The sequence below is a fragment of the Electrophorus electricus genome, chromosome 22 (assembly GCF_041902795.1).
Source record: "Electrophorus electricus isolate QZ-2024a chromosome 22, ASM4190279v1, whole genome shotgun sequence".
Taxonomy (NCBI): domain Eukaryota; kingdom Metazoa; phylum Chordata; class Actinopteri; order Gymnotiformes; family Gymnotidae; genus Electrophorus; species Electrophorus electricus.
In genome coordinates, this window is record NC_137518.1 from 11,370,001 (window position 1) to 11,382,500 (window position 12,500).

At 42.9% G+C, this 12,500-nt stretch overlaps 1 protein-coding gene across 7 annotated transcripts in view; it reads left to right on the forward strand.

Annotated features, from left to right (window-relative positions):
- cadpsa (Ca2+-dependent activator protein for secretion a) overlaps positions 1 to 12,500 on the forward strand; it is a 102,969-nt gene that overhangs the window by 23,368 nt on the left and 67,101 nt on the right. For all 7 annotated transcript variants that reach the window (XM_081705178.1, XM_081705177.1, XM_081705175.1 and 4 more), the window contains exons 5-7: positions 7,877 to 7,957; positions 8,856 to 9,089; positions 11,103 to 11,224. In XM_081705178.1, the coding sequence (XP_081561304.1) occupies positions 7,877 to 7,957; positions 8,856 to 9,089; positions 11,103 to 11,224 (437 nt within the window). The remainder of the gene's footprint in view (positions 1 to 7,876; positions 7,958 to 8,855; positions 9,090 to 11,102; positions 11,225 to 12,500) is intronic.

The window sequence follows — 12,500 nt, forward strand, 5'->3', positions numbered from 1 at the left end:
ATCTGTGTAAGGTTTCCTGACATGGGGGCAGGGCTGATCTGTGTAAGGTTTCCTGACATGGGGGCGGGGCTGAGCTATGTAAGCTTCCCTGACATGGTTAGCTTGTATTTAAATGAGACATTAAAGCCTCACAGGTGTGTGAGCAGACCTGAAGGCCTAAATCTAATGGACATTCTCTTGCGGGATGTCATGATGTTACAGAGCCCATCTCAGCTGCCATGGCTCCTCCCACCTCCCCCTGATGTCCCCTCCTATACCCCACCACACCTCCACCCCAGCCAACTACTTCTCCATTGCCCTTAATGGACGTTCTCTTGCGAGATGGGTCTCGGACATGCGCACACTATCAGGACAGGACTAGGACCTCTAGAAAACCAGACTAGACAATAATTGCTTATTTTTTCATTTATTTTTCTCTTAAAATTGCTATTATTGTCGTGTTTGGTGTTGGTCAGAGGAGGACAGATCCTGCCCTTTGAGTCTTGGTTCCTCTCCAGGTTTCTTCCTCATACTCTAGGGAGTTTTTCCTCACCACTGTCACCCTTGGCTTGCTCACTGGGGGCTTGGACTGTTTTGTGACGACATCTGTTGTAAAAAGCACTATAGAAATGCATTTTGATTTGACCTGATAAATCATTAGTGCTTCAGAATGGCCTTTTGAGCCCTGTGTTTCCCCTGTAAGTGTGTGAGGTGTACACGCTTTCCACAGTGTTTCCACTATTTTAAATCAATTCAGTTGCTATCTGCAGAAGACAAACAAGTACATGTTACTTTACCCTCTGGGTGGTTTCTGCAGGTGATGGAGTTGAGAAGGTGATGGAGTTGACAGGGTGATGGGGATGAGAAGGTGATGGAGTTGAGAAGGTGATGGAGTTGAGAAGGTGATGGAGTTGAGAAGGTGATGGAGTTCACAGGGTGATGGGGATGAGAAGGTGATGGAGTTGATAAGGTGATGGAGTTGAGAAGGTGATGGAGATGAGAAGGTGATGGTGTTGACCTTGTTCTGTGATGCCAGGTGCCCAATGCCATGACTGCCAAGTCTAGTCCTGCCACTCTGCCACTCTGGGCTGTGCTGGCATGTGCTCAGAGTGCGAGTTGGAGTGCGAGTTGGGTCCTGATGAGTTCCTGCTCAGTTAGGCGTTCATCTCTGTTATGGTGCAGATTTTATGGTGATGTCTGTTTAACCAAGACCTCTACGTGGAGCAGCAGCTGACACGGCCTGTGAGCAGAGTCTGATCTAAACAAAGCCCGTGTGTACAGGGAGATCACGTCTGTGCTCTGTTCACACACACATGGATCAGATCAGGCCACTTTATCCCATGCTGTGTGAGAATGGACTCAAGCAAGCAGCGTGAGAGCCCAATAAAAGCAGGTAATTTCTCACAGAGCCATGGGTGTGTGTGAGTGTTCCTGGGCTCATTGCTAGGTGTGTGAGTGTTCCTGGGCTCGTTGCTAGGTGTGTGAGTGTTCCTGGGCTCGTTGCTAGGTGTGTGAGTGTTCCTGGGCTCGTTGCTAGGTGTGTGAGTGTTCCTGGGCTTGTTGCTAGGCATGTGTGAGTGTTCCTGGGCTCGTTGCTAGGCGTGTGTGAGTGTTCCTGGGCTCGTTGCTAGGCGTGTGTGAGTGTTCCTGGGCTCGTTGCTAGGTGTGTGAGTGTTCCTGGGCTCGTTGCTAGGTGTGTGAGTGTTCCTGGGCTTGTTGCTAGGCATGTGTGAGTGTTCCTGGGCTCGTTGCTAGGCGTGTGTGAGTGTTCCTGGGCTCGTTGCTAGGCGTGTGTGAGTGTTCCTGGAAGGCACTGAAGAGAAAAAGGAGTGGAGGGGAGACTTTGTGGAGGATAAATACACACACACACACACACACACACACACACACACACACACACATATACACACACACACACACACATATACACACACACACACACACACACACACATATACACACACACACGCGCGCACACACACACGCACACACACACACGCACACACACACACACACACACGCACGCACACACACATGCACGCACAGATGTACAAACAATTGGAGACAGAGAGAAAGAGAGAAGCAGAGCAAGAGGGAGAAAGTGGGGAGAGGGAGAGAGAGAGAGAGCGGGGGAGAGGGAGAGAGAGAAGGAGGGAGAGAGGGAGAGAGAGAAAGAAAAAAAGAAAAAGTAAGAGAAATGGACAGGCAGAGACAAGCCAGACAAAGATGGACAGATAGAGAGATGGACAGATAGAGAGATGGAGCCATTGAGTGAAAGCAGGAGTACTATGGAGGAGCACCAGAGAGATGGACAGAGAGAGGACAGAGAAGACAGAGAGGACAGAGAGAAGACAGAGAGAGGACAGAGAGAGGACAGAGAGGACAGAGAGAAGACAGAGAGGACAGAGAGAGGACAGAGAGAGGACAGAGAGAAGACAGAGAGGACAGAGAGAAGACAGAGAGAAGACAGAGAGAAGACAGAGAGAGGACAGAGAGAGGACAGAGAGAGGACAGAGAGGACAGAGAGAGGACAGAGAGAGGACAGAGAGAAGACACAGAGAGGACAGAGAGGACAGAGAGGGGACAGAGAGGGGACAGAGAAGACAGTGAGAGGACAGTGAGAGGACAGTGAGAGGACAGTGAGAGGACAGAGAGAGGACAGAGAGAAGACAGAGAGAGGACAGAGAGAAGACAGAGAGAGGACAGAGAGAGGACAGAGAGAGGGATCAAGTGTTCCCAGAGATCAAAAGGGTTTCACTCCTGCTTCTCTCACCCTGTGGATCAGAGATTAAAGGCAAAGTCCTTTGATGGAACAGTTTATCCCCTAGAAACACACAGGCTGTGAAAGTAAAAGTGCCAGTCAGTCCTGCTGCTAATGACTTCACATGTGTTTGCAAAATGGAAACTGCGTTTAGAAGTATATCATCATTTCTTGTGGTTTTCATAATAAGTTAAGATTTTGCAAACAGTGCATGAGTCAATACTATAAGGAACTATAAGTGTAAGGAACCAGAAAGAGGTCTGTGCTGTTGAAAGTTCTTCCAAAAGTTCAAAATTTAAAATTAAACATCACAAAAATCCATTTTCTGGGGTTGTAATGTAACGCCCTGAGAGGCCTTGGATGGCCTGTTATAAAAATCTTCATCTACATCAGTGAAGAGCTTGAAGTTCGGCATTTTATGGGACTTGGTTTGGCTGGTTCAATTATTCACCAGTTATGGAACTATAAACCAATTGAAGGTTTAAAAGGTCAGTCAGTAAAAACAGAAACTCTCACACAACAGTAACAACAGAAACGTTACAAGGCTGAACCTTGTTGAGCCTCTGGTCTTATCTAGGATTTGGTAGCTGGAGTGAAGATGTTTAGGTAACTCCTGATCATTGAGGACAAGAAGTAATTATATTTCTCCTGATCAGTGAGGACAAAGGTGTTTAGATGTCTCCTGATCAGTGAGGATGAAGGTGTTTAGATGTCTCCTGATCAGTGAGGATGAAGGTGTACACCTGCACACCTGTACAAATACATACCTGTGCACCTGTACACCTGTACACATACCCATCTGTACACCTACACACCTGTACACCAGTATACCAGTAAACCTACACACCTGTACACCAGTACACATACACACTTGTACACCTACACACCTGTACACCTACACACCTGTACATCTGTAAATCTGTACACCTACACAACTGTACACCTTCACACCTACACACCTGAACACCTGTACCCCTGTACACCTACACACCTGTAAACTTATACACCTGTACACCTACACACCTGTACACATACACACCTGTGCACCTGTACACCTTCACACCTACACACCTGTACACTTGTACACCTGTTCAAAGTTCAAAGTTTATTTGTCACGTACATAGTCATACATAGTATACCTGGCAGTGAAATGCTTTTTGTAACTGCTCTGTCCATGCCCGAGGAGAGAAACAGGGAAATGGATGTGGATTAATGAATAAATAAATATGTTATGATGAATGAAGAGGGGATGTATTATATGCATATATACAATGTACAATTTCCAGTTTTTACTATTTACAATTTACAGTTTTTTATGATGTTATTGTGGACGTCATAAAAAAGTTGTACATTGTACACCTGTACAACTACACAACTGTACACCTGTACACTTACACTCCTGCACACCTGCCAGAAAAGCAGCAAGACCGCACTCCTGCGAACAAATCCAAGCCCCAAAAATTGTGCCCCCTCGGAAACAAACCTGTCCCCTCCCAAACAAACCTGTCCCCTCCAAAACAAATATGCCCCGCTTCACAAACCAAGCCCAACACAGTCGTCCCTTACAAACTAACCTTCACCCCCCAAAATACCAATTAACCTACATAAAACAACACACCAGTAAACACACAGCCTCCTCCCAGTAATCCCACAGCCTGCTCCCAGCAAAATCTTTTCTAAAAAACCTGCAGCATCCAACACACCTACAGCTCTTAACGTGTGTGTGTGTGTGTGTGTGTGTGTGTGTGTGTTCAGCCATTAGTTTATGAGCAGCAAATCTTAATTAGCATCATTCAAAGTAGAATTTCACACACATTTCTAACACATTTCACACACATTTCTAACACATTTCACACACGCAATGGCACCATACAGTATGTGTTCAATACAGAAAATATGTTTTCTTCAGTTATAAGAATAACCCATACTGAACTAAGGTTTCCCAGATTACAATCTGTCCAACGTTATTATGAAAAAAGAGTTTCTACAGGCCACGTTAACTTTCGCTTTTCTACTCTGTGATGCATTCAAATGCAAGATGTACATATACATAATACATTAAATTATTAATGATAATAGAATGTATGTATATTCAAGACTGTAAAAGTTCCTCAGGTGGACTTACACACCCACACTTTGGCATGTGTGTCTGATTGTATGTGTGTTTGTTTGCATGTGGGGCGGATCCTTGGGATGGAGAGTAGGTGTTTGGCTTGTTGAGCACTGATCTTATCCCAGCTGGTAGCAGGAAGGGGATACTGCAGAGACAGTGTGTACAGACATGTCCAGATGGCTGTCCACACAGCCACTGCGCTGACTGACCAATAACTCCCAGCTTCTGACCCAAAAACAGGCATCCACACATCATACAAGAGGATGTTTAGGATGAAATCAGTGAGACCCTTGTGTGCACACACACTACTTGTGCATACATATGAAACACTCACACATACATATGAAACACTTGCATATGAAGTATTACTATATACATTTGTGTATGATAACTTACACTTGCATATACATGCACTTATAATATTACACACAAATATACATAAATACTAAACTGTGCTTGTATGTATGTATGTATGTATGTATTAAATTATGTGTATATGTGTGTATGTATGTATGTATGTATTAAAGTATGTGTGTATGTATGTGTGTGTATATATGTATGTGGGTATATGTGTATGTATGCATGTATGCGTGTATGTAAGTATGCGTGTATGTAATTGTGCATGTATGTATATGTGTATGTATGTATGTATGTGTATATGTATGTATGTGTGTATATATATATATATATATATATATATATATATATATATATATATATGTATGTGTGTATGTATGTATGTGTGTGCAGGTAGACACGTGTGTAAAACATTTTCAGTGTGCCTGGGTCATTTCATTGTAACAGGGAGATATTGAACATGTGTACTATACACTGGTGAAAATAAGGTGCAGACTGGTCTGATGTTTGTAAACCAGCTATATGAGCTCCTGATGAGTTATAGGAATTTGAAAATTAAGATTGCATGTTATTGATTGGAGATAGTTACTATTAAAAATGATAAGATTATCTGCTGTGTTGTCTCATGAAATATTCATAACAAATGTCACTGGCTTTGGGAGTGTATTCTAAAATATGACAGAATAAGCATTCTGAATATTTCCTCATATACTGCAGGCCGACTGGAGGACACTGAGAAACACACATGTAGCCTCATGGTATGACATAGCCACATCGTTGCCAGCAGGTCTGCAGGCTACACAACATATAATCTTTATATAATCATTATATAATCATTGCAATTCAACTAACACTGGAACATTTGAGTGTAAACTATCCCAACATAGCTGGGAGTTTATTTAAAAATATGCTTAAAATTCTCATTTCATAAGGAAGTGTGTTATAGTGGTGGGACACCAGTATGTTGTCTGATAATGTGATTGATGTGTCAAACAATCTTTATATCAATTCCAAAAAGTGAAGCGATTCTGTACCAGTTAAATCCCAGATCCAAACTCTGATTAATACGATCCCTGTCAAAGTGTAGCACAGATGATCCGGCGTGCCAGTACGAGTTGGACAAGGTGTTTGTGGAGCTGGAAGAAGACACTTCTTTAGTATCTTTGATCCTCAAACCGCTGAATCATCAGAATTATGTTCTGACATTCTTTCTTTGCTTTTTTAGAGACCTCTCTTCAGCTTATGCTGCTGTATAGATATTCGGTATCTGCCATCTTGATACAATGAAATGACTTCCGGGCACACTGTTTTACAAACGTGCAGACACACACACAAACAGCATAATGCACAGTGAAACTGTTTACGCACCGGTGAATGAATGTACAAGTGTAAGTTATAACATGTAAATAGGAGGCTATTTATGTGAAAATGGTTCATAGGTATGTGTAAGCAGTGAGCATGTGCACAAGTGTTTCATTGATTTCACGGCCTCCCACACACACTCACACACACGTACATGCACTCACACAGAGACGCTCGCACGTATGCACACAGCTGTACACCCACACGCCCACACAGACACTCACATGCACACATGCACATATACATACAACTGCGCACACACATACACACATGCATGCACACAGAAGCGCACACACATACACACATGTATACACACAGACGCGCACACACATACACACATGCATACACAAAGACGCACACAGGCATACATGCTCACACGTATGCCCACATACATCTTTGCCCAGCGAATGTTGCTATAACAAACTGTAAACAAGTGGACAGTCCTGAATCTTTCAGCCAACAGGCTTGAACTGTATAAATGTAATAGATTTAGCAAAAAATTGCTAAAATGCAAAGGGGGTGAATTGTTGCATATGCTTACATTATTGTATTCTTCCTCTGGATACACAAAGGCAAATTTGGCTTAGAGGACTAAGGGTGAAACTGAGTAGGTCAGACATACACATCCAACACACCAAACCTTCAGGACAGCAGCGGCTTAAATATTAGAGAACCTGGGCATGTCGTTTTGAGTTTGTGATTACACAAACACAACACCAGAGACCCAGAGGACCAGCATGCTCAACCAAAATCACAACATCGTCCAATCAAAGGAAGCAGAGGTCACAACACTGTCCAATCAGAGGAAGCAAGACTGTCTACAGCCCTGGAGCAGAGATCCCACACGTACTCCATGTTATTCAGTTCAGAATATTACGGGCCTTCAGAGAGGGTCAGCAATCTCTTAGCAGATGGGAGAGTGAGTGGTGTAAAACTGGACCATGCAGACACTGGACTATAGTGTCTGTTAAACGATGTCAGGGATTGGCATGCTTATGCCAAAAAGGTCATTACAAATTGTGGCCATTACACAGGGGTCCTGTGCGGACAGTCCTTACTGAGGGTGCCACAGTTGATCGTGTTAGAAAAGTCTTCTAACTCATCGCTTGGCAAACTTATTCAAATTAAGATGATTTTGCTGTTTTGCTGTTGTTTTATTTATTTGAAAAAACAAACAGACCTTTGGAAATGTGACACAAATCACACATTTCTCAATGGAAAATTTATATTAGCTAGCAGGCGTTTGGAGTGAGGAAGTGAACAGAGCTGTGATTACTAAAGCAGACGTTCTTCTCTCCCTGTAGCTGGACAACCCAGACGAACAGGCCGCTCAGATCAGACGAGAACTGGACGGGCGTCTCCAGATGGCTGAACACATCGCCAGAGTAAGCGTCAGTGCTGGAGTGGTCAGGTTATGTGCAGCAGGCCAACCTGAGGGTGGGTCGCCAGGCCGAGCACCAAGCCCGGATCCTTCCGAGACCAGAACAGGTTGAGTTAGGGAGGAAGGGCGAGACTTGCAGGGATGAACATTTTCTTATAGAAGACAGCACTGTGATTTATTACCTGTTCACCGTGGGCTCTGTTCCAACACCACAGACAGAAATACACACTATTTCAAACCTACGAGTACAATACACATGCTTTACATATTGACAGCCTCAGCCATTAAAGCCTCAGATTGTCTCCCTCGCCTCTATCTCTCTGACTGTTAGTGCTCCCTCTCTTCTCTAATCTCTCTCTCCTCCCTCATCCCCCTCTCCCTCTTCTCTAATCTCTCTCTCCTCCCTCATCCCCCTCCCTCTCTTCTCTAATCTCTCTCTCCTCCCTCATCCCCCTCTCCCTCTTCTCTAATCTCTCTCTCCTCCCTCATCCCCTTCTCTATCTTCTCTAATCTCTCTCTCCTCCCTCATCCCCCTCTCTCTCTTCTCTAATCTCTCTCTCCTCCCTCATCCCCCTCGCTCTCTTCTCTAATCTCTCTCTCCTTCCTCATCCCCCTTCTCTATCTTCTCTAATCTCTCTCTCCTCCCTCATCCCCCTCTCCCTCTTCTCTAATCTCTCTCTCCTCCCTCATCCCCCTCTCTCTCTTCTCTAATCTCTCTCTCCTCCCTCATCCCCCTCTCCCTCTTCTCTAATCTCTCTCTCCTTCCTCATCCCCCTTCTCTATCTTCTCTAATCTCTCTCTCCTCCCTCATCCCCCTCTCCCTCTTCTCTAATCTCTCTCTCCTCCCTCATCCCCCTCTCGTCTCCTCTCATGCGGTCCTCTCCATCTTTCCCGACCTCCAGTCTGGTAAGTTTCCCAAGTTCGTGTCGAAGGACATGGAGGCCATGTACATGGAGGAGCTGAGGTCATCTGTGAACCTGCTCATGGCCAACCTGGAGAGCATGCCCGTGTCGAAGGGAGGAGAGTTCAAACTTCAGAAGCTGAAGCGCGGACACAACCCCTCCGTCATCGATATGGGGCAAGAGGACGAGAACCAGCTCTCCAAGTCTGATGTGGTCCTCTCTTTCACACTAGAGGTGCCGTCCTTCCATTCGTCCAATCACACATTCACCAATTGATCTGTTCTTCCATTCCGCTTCATCTCCTATACAGAGCTTTTCCTCTGGACGGACGGACAGACGGACGGACGGACGGACGGACAGATAGATAGATAGATAGATAGATCAGTGTAACCTGATCTCTACCATAGTTTGTTTGGATGAATCTTAATAACTTCTGTAGGCTTTGTGGTGTTTTATAAAACATTGCTTTACTTATAGCTGTTTTAAATATGTAGTAAGAAATGCCAAACTGAACAAAACATTACAAATTACATCCATACAAGCCATTAAGGCATATGAGACCCAGTCAAGCACATCCTGCAGACTGGCCATCTTTAACGCATGGGCTGGAACATGGCCTGAGAATCATATCGCTGGTTAGCAATATTTTGGGCCCTGTGAAAAAACCCATAACTTTGGGTCCCGCCTCCTAACGATGTAAGCCTGTCACTCACAGGCTGGTAGAGTTGCGCTACAGCCCTTTGTATGAGCGGCCTGTCTCTGCTAAGAAGGGAACGTTAGTGAACATGTGTCAGCTCACGAAGGTCTTCTCTGTCCAGCCGGAGGCTTTCTAGAGAATTTAACAAAAATGTACTAATCGCTTCCTGTCTAATGAGGAAATGCCAGCCTTGATGACACACCTGTCTGTTACCATGAAGCAGGTTGAGGATTATGAGAATTACATTTACAACCTGCTTTGTTCCCATTACATTGCTTGTGTGGTAGTTTTAAATATTATGGATCAAACAGTTTTGTTCTCTGCGTCTGTGACACTTTTCATTTCGATTTCATTTAAAGAGAATTTGGAAACTGTCACCTTTTATTTATCAGATACAGGCCAGTGGGAGAGGAGAGTGCAACCTTTGCATTCATAAGCACCAAACGTGTGTGTGTGTGTGTGTGTGTGTGTGTGTGTGCGTGTGTGTGTGTGTGTGTGTGTGTGCGCACGTGTGCGTCAGTTCTGGCTAAACCAATCAAACACCTTATACTCTTTCCTCAATATCACTGCACACACTGAGGGCCAAATCTAGATGGCTGTGTTGAGTAACGCATGTCCTGTGTGTGTCTGTAATATATGTCCATACTCTACCCCACACTCCACCCCACACTCTACCCCAGCTCTGCACACCAAGCATTTTGTATTTGTTCCATCCATAAGTAATTAGTAGTGATAATCAGGCTATACATTCTTGAGACCAGAATAAAAAGATGAGGGTGAAAGATTAATAAAAGAAGCAAAGAGTAGCATTAATATACAGGTCTACAAATCTCAATGCCCCCCTTTAACCAGACTTTAATGGGCCGATCCATTTTTGCAGGAGTAACAGAATGACTCACAGATGGGGCCAAAATTAGAAAATCTATCAAAGCCAAAATGCTGCTTACATTGGACCCATATTTTATGGTAGACATGACAATGGGACATGGTGTGTAATTTGAAACGGATAAAGGTACATTTGCACTAATAAAGGGATGTGCTTCAGAGGTGCACCAGTTCACCTGGGGACAGGGTTACCATCACAGAAAGATCTCCAGACCTGTCTACAATGGAGACGGATCTCTAGCGTTGGAGACGGATCTCTAGCGTTGGAGACGGATCTCTAGCGTTGGAGACGGATCTCTACCGCGGAGACGGATCTCTAGCGTTGGAGACGGCTCTCTAGCGTTGGAGACGGATCTCTACCGCGGAGACGGATCTCTAGCGTTGGAGACGGATCTCTAGCGCGGAGACGGATCTTCTGAATTCTGGGGGTCTCTTCTCCCCATATTAATATGGAGATCTTATGTGTTAGAAAGGCATCGGACCTTTTGTTTCCAATTTTATTTCATTTTAACGCGGCATTGGTACCGTTAGACTCTTACATTTCCTCTGGATTATTTATTTCTCGATTATTTCTTTGTATTTTCAGTGAGATTCGGGGATGAGCTCACTGTGTTAGGCTGTGAGCTCACCAGCACTGTTTCAGTTCAGGCTGCTCTCCTGCCCAGGTGGTGATCATGGAGGTGCAGGGACTGAAGTCTCTCGCCCCCAGCCGCATCGTCTACTGCACCATGGAGGTGGAGGGCGGGCAGAAGCTGCAAACAGACCAAGCTGAAGCCTCCAAACCCACGTGAGTCCCACCAGCCAACTCTACCATTATAACATTATATTATTATTATTATTATTATTATTATTATTATTACCATCTAACTATATTATTATTATTAATATTATTATTACCATCTAACTCTTATTATTATTATTATTATTATTATTATTATTACATCTAACTCTATTACTATTATTATTATTGCTGTTATTATTGTTGTTATCAATATTATTATTATTGCCATCTAACTATATTATTATTATTATTATTATTATTATTATTATTATTATTACCATCTAACTCTCCTATTATTATTGTTATTGTTATTATTAATAATAATATTATCATCTAACTCTCCTATTATTATTATTATTATTATTATTGCCATCTAACTCTCATATTATTATTATTATTATTACCATCTAACTCTCCATTATTATTATTATTATTATTATTACCATTTAACTCTCCTATTATTATTATTACCACCATCTAACTTTCCTATTATTATTATTATTATTATTATTATTATTATTATTGTTATTATTATTATCAGCTAACTCTCCTATTATATTATATTACCTAACACACACACACAAACACACACACACTCATTCTGTTGCCCATGTTCAGTACTTTGAGAAAATACACACCATAAACTGGGTTTTCTAGTATTTTACTATTGGTAATTTATTACCAAAGCAAAACTAAGACACAAACCCATGCCACAGCACAGAAACTGCTTATGACAGTCTCAAGTCTTATAACGAAGTGTGTAACTTTCTCAGTGTGTGTTCAACATTCCTAGAGCTGTCCTACCCACCAGCCAACATCTCGCAGTGTTATTTCACTTTACTGCAGGACTTTTCAAAGTGGTAACCAGTGTCAGAATCCAGAATCCAAGTCTGGTAATCAAACTTAATAAAACATATGATAGTATGCTGAATTTATGAAAACAATTAAATAGGCCTGCATTACTGAGAAAGATTTGAAGTTTACTGTGTTTTTTTCTTAATGTGGTGATATGTTTTATGAATTTAGCCCATTCTCGTAAAAGACATTGTTTTAATTTCTGGTCTTCTTAAACTGGCCTCTAGAGGTAGCATTGAGCAACATCGGGACTTCTTATTGTTGTCATCCTAGAAACAGGTGGTTTAAAATGTAAACTGTCTGAGAAAAGAAAAGAGAGAAATCTAAAAAACATCCAGCGTTTTAGCATGATGTTAACAGCAGATACGCAAACATTTCCTCAATCATAAATGTGCACTGCAGATGTATAATTTGAGTGATAAAGCTA